This window comes from Anabrus simplex, chromosome 2 (assembly GCF_040414725.1).
Source record: "Anabrus simplex isolate iqAnaSimp1 chromosome 2, ASM4041472v1, whole genome shotgun sequence".
Classification (NCBI taxonomy): domain Eukaryota; kingdom Metazoa; phylum Arthropoda; class Insecta; order Orthoptera; family Tettigoniidae; genus Anabrus; species Anabrus simplex.
This window is the reverse complement of record NC_090266.1, coordinates 986,502,773-986,516,092: the sequence shown is the minus strand read 5'-3', so window position 1 is coordinate 986,516,092 and position 13,320 is coordinate 986,502,773. Positions and strand designations below refer to the sequence as shown.

Genomic DNA, 13,320 nt, shown 5'->3' with positions numbered 1-13,320 from the left:
CGCCGTGGAAGCGGACAGTGCAAAAGTAAAATACAGGAAGTACAGGTAGTAAGTTGACTGCGAGTAATTAAAAAGAAGTGGGCGTATCGTCATTAATTGTTGTAATGATGTCATTTGTTTTACGTCCCACTAACTACTTATTAAGATTTTCGGAGACGTCATTAGTTGATCAGCAGGCGTAGTATAGTCGAGGGATAACATGCGCATGATGTCCCGATTCAAACTTCGAGATAGGATTACCGGTACGAGTCATGGACTGCATCACTTGCTCGAAATGCATCGAGAGCTCTCGATACGTTTCCCAGCACTGCCTCGAGACAAAGGACTCATACCCCTGACGTCACTATACGGCATCGAGATAGCATCATGAGGCACGTACTGCATCGCTTGCTCAGAATGCATCGGGAGCTTTGCATCACGCGACCCATCACTACGGCTAGGCCATATTTACAGACTCTTACCCAAACGGAAATTTATACAAAATATAATGATGCACATATGCAATATTCCCTAACTACACATTCTTCTTATAATATTATGTTTTTACATTCTAAATAAACAAAATTACATGATTTTCATGACTTTAACATTACAAATTATTTTACGAAATTTCGCTGCCTAATTTATGTCATCAATTCTTAAAATAATGGATTCCTACCATTCTGTAGTTTTCCAATGGAGAACTGAGCACTTTATAATTACTGTACAGCAAATTATGCACAACACTATTACATTTATTTGCTCAACAACTGGGTTAACTTTCCTGATTTGATTCTCAACCTTGCCGTTATTATTATTATTATTTACTTATTTTAATTCCTATTATTGACTTGATCTAGAAGAATATCGAAGAAGAATAAATTTTTGAAGACTGAAATCTTTCCTTTCTCCTTTTTAATTTATTTCATCAATGAATTATTTCCATTTTACTTTCTAAGTTATGGCTTCAGATTATTTTTATAATTGTGATTATGAAGGATTACCAATGTTTTAGTAGTTATTTCAAAATAATTCACTAGCATTCAAATACTAAGGTATTGCTACTCCATTTCTATGCTACTTTACCATTACCAAAATAGAATAAGTAAAAGGATCTAAATTCAGAAAATATCTACGTATCTAGAAGAAACAATTTCATCTAAGGAAATGAAAGAATTATTTTATAAAATTGTACTTAATTTTAGATGATTGAACTGGATTCTCTCTACCTAGGTCATAAGTTGGCAGATGACCGTCTCCTTAGGTTTGGATGGAGTGCCCCATTGCACGGGTCGTGCAATGTTGGATTTAACTGCTCATGTTGACCTCGATGTCCCTCAGTGAATATTGCGAGTGATACTCCATTGTTGATGGGTTTGTTAATATCCTTTGTAGTCTCTTACCCATGATGATCTTATGCATGACCATTGGTAGTTACCAAAAACTAACACATACATTTTAGAATAATGCACTCCAGAATTGATTTCCCTTACAGTTTGTGGTAAACCAATACTTAACTTGCTGGGCTGAGTGGCTGAGTGGCTGAGACTGTTGTGGGGCTGGCCTTCTGACCCCAACTTGGCAGGTTCGATCCTGGCTCAGTCCGGTGGTATTTGAAAGTGCTCAAACAAGTCAGCCTCATGTTGGGAGATTTACTGGCACGTAAAAGAACTCCTGCGCGACTAAATTCCGGCACCGCGGTGTCTCTCAAAAACCGTAATAGTAGTTAGTGGGACGTAAAGTAATTAATATTATTATTAATACTTAACTTTCATTTACTGTTGCTTACAACATTGCACTGAATTTGCGTAACATTTCACTGTCCACACAGACTTCCAGGATAATATTCGCAAAGACGAGAAGACATCTATCTGAAAGTAAAGGACGAATTGCTTCTCTGCAAAGTTCCCTGCCTTGCTATCCTCACTGCAGCTTGGAGTTGAACATCGCTTGTTTCCCACTATTCCTCAGTGAATTGAGTTTCAATTTTGCTGACTAGCCTTTCCTTAACATATGGAAAGACTTCCATGATGTAGAGGAAATATAAGATACTCGTACTTCGTTGAACTGTTCAGAAAATAGTAGTACGATAATGTTACTCGTAAGTGTAGAAGTAATAGTATCTGAAAAAAGTGAAGAAAAAAGGAGCAGAGAATTCGTACAGTATTTCACATAGCTTATATAAACTGCACTTGGTAGATGTGAACATTTATTTCTAGTTCTTATTGGCTCGTATATCACTTTTAGACATCCAGTGATTCAAATCTCACTATGGAAATTTCTGGAGTTCCTGCTCTTAATATTGCATTGTGCGCATGGGGTGTCGTCTTCTCTCATCACGTGGTTAACTTCGGTATCTGGCACTGGCTGTAAACCAAATAGAGAAATAAGTACTCCCTTCCATCTTTCACGCATGCGGCTTGCTGCTGCCTGGCTCTAGGTTATTGCCTCAGCTGTTTAACCTATTTTTCACCGATGTAGGTCAGGTGTATTAAAATTATAAAATTTTACTTACAACCACCTATTCAATACATTACAATATACTCATTAGATTATAGTATAATCATGACATATCTAGTCTTTGTGCATTAATGGCTGATGATGTTTGCTATGCCGAACAAAACATGTTCCATTATTTAAGATACTTCATGATTATACTATAATCCAATGAGTATATTGTAATGTATTGAATAGGTGGTTGTAAATAACATTTTATAATTTTAATATACCAATTTCAATACGGTTCCATTATGAGATTAATTACATCTAGGTCAGGTCTCCCGTTGCGAAATGAAATAATGATTACTCTCAATTAATTAAGACCATTTTAGACCGGTACATAATGCTGCAATACTTGATACCATTTTTCACTGTCTACTTTCTTCTCACATGCTTTACAAAATAGTATTTTTGAATCTATAGAAATAAGTTCAGAAGAAAACTCGATTTGGTAGACTTTAAGCCTACATGCACTATTAAATTTAGGTTTTGGCATGATGTACACTATGAGAATATTAAAATCAATGTATACACACACTTAACATTTAGTCACATTCCACATGCACATGCACATGCACTCGGCACTGTTAACATGACTGGGCTAAACAAAATATCCTATCAGCTGTTACCGAAGCTGCATCACTACTATAGTGAAAGACTGATTTGCCACGTGAAGCCCTCACAGTTGCTGCTCAGCCATGGAAAAGTAGCTAAATCCCTATACCAACAACGATAAGTCAGTTTTTTGTAGCTAAAGGTCTTCAAAAAGTAGCTAATCCCCTGTACAAGCAGTACTGAATTTTCAATTTGTTGTAGCTAAACAATAACTCAAAACCACTTGGTTTAGTGTAAAATAACAAGACTGCCAACACTGATTCCCAAGTATGTGTGGGGAAACACCAGGATTACATCATACACATGACATCTAGCTTCGTGCATCAAGTATTGTTGGTGAGTCATATTTCCCTGCTCGCTATCCTGCTGTTCCTTGCTGAAGCATATTTCCCACTTCTTCGTACTGCTCAGGTAAATGCTAATTTCTTATCTGAATGAGCCCTCTTACCTATGAGTTATCATTGTCATCAGTCACATTCCTTACACTCGTGGAACATATTACACATTAGTAGAAAATGCCTTCCAACGATTTGCATAAGCAGAAATGTATCATGAAGAAGAAGAAGAAGAAGAAGAAGGAAATGCCTGGGCATGCATTTATAGGCATAATAAAAATTATAACATCCTTTTAACATGCCACTTTAGGACATAAAACACGAAATATGATGCATATATTAAGGTAAGGTAGGTAAGGGTTATTCTGCCCGAAGGCAGGTCCGAACCTCCGCAGAGGTGTTCCTGAGCCGGAGTTTACGTGCGGTAGGGTGGCCAGTTCCTTTCCGCTCCTCCATTCCCTTACCCCCCACCAACAGCGCGTGGCAACCCATCCAACTCCTGACCACGCCCGATGTTGCTTAACTTCGGAGATCTCACTGGATCCGGTGTTTCAACTGCATATATTAAAAAAGACAAAATATGCATTTTTATGCACCATAAAAGTAGCCATATTATGTTCAGATAATAGTGTAAATCCAAAGCATGTTTCTAGTCATTTGACCAGGTCAGGAATTGAATGAATGAATGAATGAAGCAAGCCCCATCTAGCGGGGAGGATGGGAATTGTGCCAGCTGCCGAAGCCTGTCGCACTCCTCTGGGGCAATGATTAATGAATGAGAGATGAAATGAAATGATATAGGAGTGTGTTGCTGGAATGAAAGATGACAGGGGAAACTGGAGTACCCGGAGAAAAACCTGTCCTGCCTCCACATTGTCCAGCACAAATCTCATATGGAGTGACCGGGATTTGAACCACGGAACCCAGTGGTAAGAGGCCAGCACGCTGTTGCCTTAACCACGGAGGATATTCAGATAATAGTGATTTGCATAAATAATTTACCTGCATATTCATACGAACGGTGGGAAAAATATATGCAAATGCATGAACTGCCAATCCCTGTTATTGATATTCAGAGCACAACTAGTGCATCTGAGTGTTATGAAAAGTACTACTCCGTCGTAGGTACAACATCCTAACTGCTGTAAAACCTTCAGTTACTATGTTTAATATATTTTAATTATATTTTGAATTATATTTTATTAAATGCTAAATTATCTTTTATTCAATGTTAAATATGACTAATACATGGTTTCCCTGTAAATATGTGTTATAAATTTGTATAACCTCAAATACGTATTAACGAGCTCGATAGCTGCAGTCGCTTAAGTGCGGCCAGTATCCAGTATTCGGGAGATAGTAGGTTCGAACCCCACTGTCGGCAGCCCTGAAAATGGTTTTCCATGGTTTCCCATTTTCACACCAGGCAAATGCTGGGGCTGTACCTTAATTAAGGCCACGGCCGCTTCCATCCCACTCCCAGCCCTTCCCTGTCCCATCGTTGCCGTAAGACCTATCTGTGTCGGTGCGACGTAAAGCAACTAGCAAATAGGTATTGTGTATAAGTTTCTCAAAATCTATATAGTCAAAAGCTGTTGAAAACTATAATGTTCGTATATTTGGTGTATTCTGATATAATTTGGTACGTATGAAGGATTCTGGAAACTTACTGTAAGGTTTATTATCCAGAAACATGTATAGACATTAGGAATGTTGGAGAGATTTCAATGTGTATCGGTAAACAGTAATCGAAAGTTCGAGCTGGATCCATTACTGTAGTACTCCATTCAACTAGCTAGTCGATCAATGTTTCGAGTGTGTTCCATTTACAGCGTTGTAAGAACCCTTCCAGAAATCTATAATTCTAGACGGTTGATCAAACAGCATATATATCGACCTGTCAGTCAGTGAGTCAGTCAGTTCGAGAGAGAGTGTGTGTTATAGTGAGCGAGTCAGTGTTGTTGATATGTTTACCTGTCAGAATCGACTTCAGGGTACTCCGCTATTAAGTGTTGTAGTGTTACTTGCTATTGTGTGTAATTGTGTGTTGTGACTTAGTGACAATAAAGTAGCTTACACAAGGAATTGAACGTGTTCTTGCGTGATATTTATTTACGTCAAATTAAATCGCATTTGAAAACGATAAATTGGTGACTCAGCAATGAAGATCGACCAAGTGTCCGTGGCGATTTTACGAAAAGCGCTGGCATCCCGAGGTTTACCGATGGCTGGAAGCAAAGCGGACTTACAAGAGAGGCTGCGCCAGGATTTGATAGACAACGAGGAGGACCCAGGCAGTTTCGACTTCGAAGTCACCTCGGAGGAAGAAACCAACGACCGGGTAAGCATTATGTTCGCACAGCTAACTGCTTTGATTCGATGCTTGCTTGCTGTTTAAAGGGGCCTAACATCGAGGTCATCGGCCCAACTGCTTTGATTCAGGACCAGTCTGAATCAGTCGAGGCCCAGTCCGAAAAACTTGAGGGGAAAATTGAGGCCCAGTCTCAAGAAATAAAGAGCCAAATCGATTCTTTAGTCAAAGATCTGAAAGAGGATATTTCAAAAATGAATGACAAAATCAGCAGCTTAGAATTAGACGTAAAGTAGTAAGTGATATGCACACCTTGGAAAACAAAGTCGAGTAGAAGATTGGAGAAATTGAGTGGGAATCCAACAATTTTAAAACCGAAGTCGAGTAGAAGATTGGAGAAATTGAGTGGGAAGCCAACAATTTTAAAACCGAAGTAGGCCAGAAATTTACAAAGTTTGAATCTGTGGTTAATAGAAAAATTTTAACCCTGGAGAAAAACATTTCTTTAGGCAGTAGTCAACCTGGCAGAGGTATGGACCTCCCCCTTGGGATACCGGTTGATCCCAGTGTAATCAAAGACAGCCTACCGGAATTTCATCGGAGGCTCGAGGAGTATCCTAAAACATTTCCTACCGGGCGAGTTGGCCGTGCGCGTAGAGGCGCGCGGCTGTGAGCTTGCATCCGGGAGATAGTAGGTTCGAATCCCACTATCGGCAGCCCTGAAAATGGTTTTCCGTGGTTTCCCATTTTCACACCAGGCAAATGCTGGGGCTGTACCTTAATTAAGGCCACGCCCGCTTCCTTCCAACTCCTAGGCCTTTCCTATCCCATCGTCGCCATAAGACCTATCTGTGTCGGTGCGACGTAAAGCCCCTAGCAAAAAAAAAAAAAAAGAAAACATTTCTAAAGACATCGGAGTCTCTACTGGGTAGGACAAATATACGTACGGAAATATACTTGCAAATTGTCAGCCAGCAACTAAAAACATCAGCAGGGGCTTAGTGGCAGAACATTAAAGGGCTAAGCCTCGACTGGGAGGAATTCAAGAAAGAATTCATCTAGAGATTTGACTCGGAGGCTGTCCAAACTTCGGTACAAAAAAAGTTCCTAACTGAAGCACAACCCAGCGGAATGAGAGCAGGAGCTTTCATAATTCAAAAACTGCAGCTCTTTAAGAGAGTCCAGGAGGAGGAAAATATTGGCACGAGCGTCCTTTATATAATTGAACTGCTACATGATAAGTTTCGATCACTTGTTAAGGTGGCACAGCCAAAAATATTTGAAAAGCTCCATCACATTGTAGCAAAATTAGACGAAGAAACAAGTTACCATGTCTCAAAAATGAAAGTCTCAACACCGGAGGAACCCCGGAAATGCTACCCTTGTGGGCGGACCAGGCATTTAAAAGACCGCTGCCCGGAAAACTAGCTTGGGACCATTCGAGTCAGGGCAAGGATGATTTCAGAAGAAGGAAGAAGCCCCAAATACATTACACGTGGCTAGAAGGTAAACATATTGGTCAAATCTATAGCAGTGCTGAACCTAATCCACCCCACCTGGCTATTATCTTGATGATTAATGACAAGCCTTCCATCACTATCCTTGACACTCAAGTTTCACACTAGTTTGTGAACATGAATGTGGCAAAATTATTAAAACCTGTTCGTCCTGCTAAGGTGGCAACAGTCAAGGGGGCAACCCATGACATACATTACAAGATTGAGGGTTGTACCTTTCTTCAAGCCAAGTACTCTACTGAAGTCATAGATATACCGGTAAAGGTTATCAAGGATTTGATACCTGACATAATATTAGGGCAGGACTTCTTAACTAAATATGGGGTAGTGATAGATTATACAGTCAATGAAATATTCTTTGGTAATAAAAACAGAATTAGATTGGCATGGGTAGAAAATTAAGCCTTTGAGTCAGAAACTTTAGAAACCAATGTACTGGCCGAACTGAAAACAGGGCTGTTGAGGGTGGAAAGAGAAGGAAGACCTTGAGAAGTTGCTGAATAAGTTCCCTGAGTTCATTACTGATAGAATAGGGTTTACCACAACGGTAAAACATAAAATAATTTGTAAGGATAATGCCCCAGTTAAACTAAGGCCTTGCCCACTTAACCCAGATAAACAAAAATTTGTAATAGAGAAAGCCAAGGAAATGGAGAACCAAAGATTGATTGAACCTTCAGTATCAGGATGGGCTTCTCCAATAGTACTACCTAAGAAGAAAAATGGTGATTACCGACTTTGTGTGGACCTATGTCAGGTAAATAACAAGACTATATCAGATGCCTACCCCATTCCGGATCTCCGACATCTGTTAAAGCAAGTGAGTGGGGCAAAAGTCTTCAGTACCCTCGATTTGAACTCTGGCTACTGGCAAGTGGAAGTTGAAGAAGAGTCTCGACCGATGACTGCTTTTTTCCACCCCAAGAGAACTCTTTCAATTCAGAGTCACGCCCTTTGGTCTTAAGAATGCTCCATCCACCTTTATGCATCTGATGGACAAAGTCTTGTCCGAATACACAGGCGAATTTGTCCAGGTCTATCTGGACAACATCCTCGTGTACAGCAAGACATTTTCGGACCATTTGGAACACCTAGCTAGAGTCTTAGAGAGGTTGAGGATTCACAGACTTACCTGCCAAGTCAAGAAGTGTCAGTTTGCATCAAACTCAGTTGAGTACCTAGGTCATGTATTGACGGACAAGGGCTTGGAGGGACAAACTGAGAAGAACAAGGCCATTGAGGAACAGGAAAGGCCTCGTACAAAACGCCAGGTACATAAATGTTTAGGCCTCTGTGGGTGGTATAGTAGCTTTGTACCACACTTGGAAATAAAAGCTGCTCCGCTAACCGACCTCCTCAATAAAACATACCATTTAAATGGACCCAAAGGGAAGAAACAGCCTTCCAGAAAATAAAAAGATCTATTTGAGACACTCCAAGTCTAGCTTATCTGGATACAAGCCTCCGATCTGCTTGAAGACGGATGCGAGTGACATTGGTCTTGAGGCTGTACTGTTCCATGAGAGAGGAGGAGGACAGTAAATTGAAAATGTTAAGGATCCACCTTTCCAGTACAATGACAATTTATTGATGTGAGTTAGATCACATGTCGTTTATACAAGATTGGTAATAGTTTCGACGCTCATTGCACATCATCAACCAATGAATCAATTGAGCAAATCACAACTAATCAAAAAACAATATAAAACACATGCCAGCACCTACAATGACAAATGTTAAATTGTAACAAGTTAAAATTGTGGTACAAGGTGATGAGAGTATGGTGCGTCTGACCATAAAGTAAAATTCTATAAAATCTGAGAAGGTAACTCAGTGGTTAAGTCTTGATACACAAGAAAATAGTCCAGCTTGAGGCGTATAGATCAGGTGTATATTTAGTCTTGTTAAAAATAAACTGCAAAAGATGTGTTGTCCATGCGAAGAATAAATCTTATTCTCTTAATCTGTGGTATTCAGCTGGCTTAACTCAGATGGTTCCAAAGCAAGCAATGTGAACGTGTGAAGATCTTAATTTGAACCATTGTTATGATTCCCAGTTTGATATGGAATCGTGAAGACCTGATGAAAAGATTGAAAGGCAAATTAGGCATGATAAAATTTACATAGACAAAAAGAAAGTCAAGTGAAAAGAGGCAAACTCACCTTGAGCAGCATGTTAGCGCAGTTGTTGAAAGGAGTGGAGCTGGGCTACTGACGAGTGCAATAATAGAGGCCGAGTAGCGGAGGGGAAGGGAGAGTGAAGAGAAGGGTGGGGGGAAGAGGAGGAGCCAAAGCAGGGGAGTAGGGCAAAGGTGGAGCGGAAGGATGAGGTAGTGGAGGTAATTGACGGAGATGCATTTTGCGCATAGCTTGAAAGATCACGCTCATGTTTGGAATTCTGATATTTTTAAACCAGTTAATTAGGTAATCAAAAAGAATGTTAGGCTTCTCAGAAATTTCATTTTAGTTGAAGTTAGAATTGATCAAAATGGATAAAACAATTTTCAGATATATTCATGAGAGGCCCTTTATTAGCCATTTGAAGGATCTCTGAATTGTGTTCAATGTCAATGAGGAATTGCATTTGTTGCACTTGAATCTGTAGATTCCAGACTTTGAAAAAGTGTTGGATACATTAACTGATGGGGAATTGTGCAGAATTTTGGAATTCTTGTTATTTGTTCTGAAAGAAATTTTTACTTTATGCTTTCTGAAGAGATTAGTAATTTTGTAGACATCGTTGTTGAAAGTAAAAGTGGAAGAGTCCGGCTCCGTGGTGTAGGGGGCAAAACGTCTGCCTGTCACCCAGAGGCCCCGGGTTCGATTCCCGGCTGGGTCAGGGTTTTTTAATTGTAATGATTAATATCCCTGGCCTGGGGACTGGGTATTTGTGATGTCCTTAATCTTCCTTTTCTCACACACAACATTCCACACTACCACTATTCCAATTACATGCAGGTTCATACAATATGGTGCCAGTAGGGGCAAAAGATTCACATGGGTTGATGCCTTGAATAAATAGCTTTTTTTTTTTTTTTAAGGTGGAAGAAGTGAAGACATAAGGAATGTACAGGATAGATATTAAAGGTTTTAGGGGGGATAATTGTCGTAGGTACAACATCCTAACTGTTGTAAAGCCTTCAATTGCTATGTTTAATATATTTTAATTATATTTTATTAAATGCTAAATTATCTTTTATTCAATGTTAAATATGACTAATACATGGTTTCCCTGTAAATATGTATTATAAATATGTATAACCTCAAATACATATTGTGTATAAGTTTAACCTCAAAATCTATATAGTCGAAAGCTGTTGAGAACTGTATAATGTTCGTATATTAGCTGTATTCTGCTATAATTTGGTACGTATGAAGGGTTCTGGAAACGTACTGTAAGATTTATTATCCAGATACATGTAGAAACATTAGGAATGTTGGAGAGATTTCCATGTGTATTGGAAAATGGTAATCGAAAGTTCGAGCTGGATCCATTACTGGAGTACTCCATTCAACTAGCTAGTTGATCAATGTTTCGAGTGCGTTCCATTTAGTGTTGTAAGAACCCTTCCAGAAATCGATAATTCTAAACACTTGATCGAACAGTATATATATATATATATATCGAGCAGTGAATCAGTCAGTTCTAAAGTGTGTGTGTTATAGTGAGCGAGTCAGTGTTGTTGATATCTGTATAAGACCGATAGAAGAGATCATTTGTCTGTGTGGACACTGAATGTGTTTACCAGGGTTCTTTTACATACTGACATATACAACATATCTCCATGCCTGGTTGCATTTTTATCCTCTGGGACAGCATGGATTTAATCATTGGTTTCAAACTACATCTACCTTTGCACACTCTGGTGTCAATCTGCAAAGTATCAGAAGCTACCAAGAACGAGCCAAACACCCAGCTGAACAGAGCTCGGCCGGCGGATGCAGATAATTAATGTACTTAGTCATTGGTTTCAAGTCCGGCTCCATAGCTAAATGTTTAACGTGCTGGCCTTTGGTCCAGAGGGTCCCGGGTTTGATTCTGGGCTCGTTCAGGGATTTTAACCTTCATTGGTTAATTCCGATCAATAGAATTCATCACGAATAGGGTCCCGTCCTCATAGATGTGCAAGCCGCCTGTACGGTGTCAGCTCGAAAGACCTGGACCAAGCTACTATTATTATTATTATTATTATTATTATTATTATTATTATTATTATTATTATTATTATTATTATTATTATTATTATTACTATTATTGGTTTAAATCTGCAGCAAATTCTGCACTCTCAGGTGTCTAGTTTGTGAATTACTATAATTTTACTACCACTTACCTAGAACCAGCCAAACACAGTGGCAACAATTGGTGGGGGGTTGCAGTTGACCCCCCCCCCTCCCACCTACTTCTTTTTCTACTGCTTTTCCCACACCGTTGACCCCTAAAAGTAGGAATTATAAAAAGTTTATATAAACGCTATTGTCTTATCACTAGAGCCTGGATTATATGTAATATAAAAATAAAATTGACAAAATTTGTAGTTAAATATGTAGTAAATAAAAAATATGTAACTTAATATCCAAGCTTTATTTGATGTATTCTTGTAGACAGAAAAGGAAACAAACCCAAAAGAAGTTAAAAGTGTAGATCTTATTCAACCTCTAATTTTCATTTGGGAGCACAATTATTAACTATTTTTTTCCAAATTTTCTGCGGTCATCAAATGTCTTCTGTCTGTTAGGATGTTCATATATATATAGAAAAAGATCTTTCACTTCACATGAAGTCACTGGCGCGTAATTCGGCCATTTTTGTACTGTACTTAACATCTCTTCGGTATGTACTATTATGTATTGAGCACGACCTAATACGTTGAAAGTCTACTTCGAGTAGGTACAAAGTGTTCGTGAAAATTAAATGTTCATTGAATTGGCCCACAACAGGCGACTTGTGCACACTCTACAGTTGTGATGGCAATAGTGCCAGACCTGTAGCTTAGATCCTTTCCAACAGCAAAATTATGACCTAGGCATTTGGCGTGAAATCGGAAAGTTGGGGGTTCGGATCCCACTGGTGTCCGGTTGGCCATTAATTTCTGTACATAACATCTCTTCAGTATGTACTATATGTCCAGAACATAACCTAATACGTTGAAAGTCTATTTCAAGTGTTATTCTTCATTTGATTATACTTTTATTATTTCACATATCACCTCTCACTATTCCTTCTTATTAATTTCCAACCTTTTCCATCACAAATGAGACAAAGCTGAATGTACCTGTTGCTGCCATAATCTTCATAATCATGTGCATATTTATAGAACTACCCCTGATAAACATATTACTTTTTATTTTTCAGCTGGTATTATGCTTCAGATCATGATGTACGAGAATCTTCGTTGCAGGAAGCTATGCAAGCATGTGCATACATGCTATTCTACACTAAATTAAGTAATAATAAATCATCTAGTGGACCTGCTGTGCATTCATGATGTGTGGAGTTAATGAGGACAGTCGCATGTGTATTTCCTGTGAAAGTGTGCTATTCACCGTTTACTGTATATGGTTGAACAGTTCTGGGAATATTTGTGTCATGAAGTAGGCTGCACTAATTAGACTTATACTAGATTTGAATAAATTTTATTTATACTTAATTTGTATCCTTTTGACCATAAATGAATTATTGTGCACATCAATGATACAAGATAGCTTCAAGAAATTGGGAGCAAGAGCTCGTACAGAGAAACTTTATTTTACAGGCAGATATAAAAATACACAGTAGTAGGGCACTGATACGTATTACTGTTCAACATAGTTGCCATTCTTGTCCAAGCACTAGTTCCAACAGTACACCAAGGCATAGAGGCCAGTATGGAAAAAATCTGTGCCTATTCTTGAAGCCACGTCATGATAGCATGCTGAACAGCTGTAATGTCACTGAATCATTTATCACTCAGGTGCTTCTTCAACAGTCTGAAGAGATGGAAGTCACTAGGTGTTAGTTTGGGACTATAGGGAGGCTGTTCCAGTTCCTCCCACAGGAAATGCCATAAAAATTCACACGTGCTGT

At 38.9% G+C, this 13,320-nt stretch overlaps 1 protein-coding gene across 3 annotated transcripts in view; it reads left to right on the top strand.

Annotated features, from left to right (window-relative positions):
• LOC136864611 (ubiquitin carboxyl-terminal hydrolase 30) overlaps nucleotides 1-12,899 on the top strand; it is a 413,613-nt gene extending 400,714 nt beyond the window's left edge. For all 3 annotated transcript variants that reach the window (XM_067141847.2, XM_067141848.2, XM_067141846.2), the window contains one exon: nucleotides 12,610-12,899. In XM_067141847.2, coding sequence (XP_066997948.2) covers nucleotides 12,610-12,742 — 133 coding nt within the window. In that variant the 3' untranslated portion in view covers nucleotides 12,743-12,899. The remainder of the gene's footprint in view (nucleotides 1-12,609) is intronic.
• The last annotated feature ends 421 nt before the right edge of the window (nucleotides 12,900-13,320 follow it).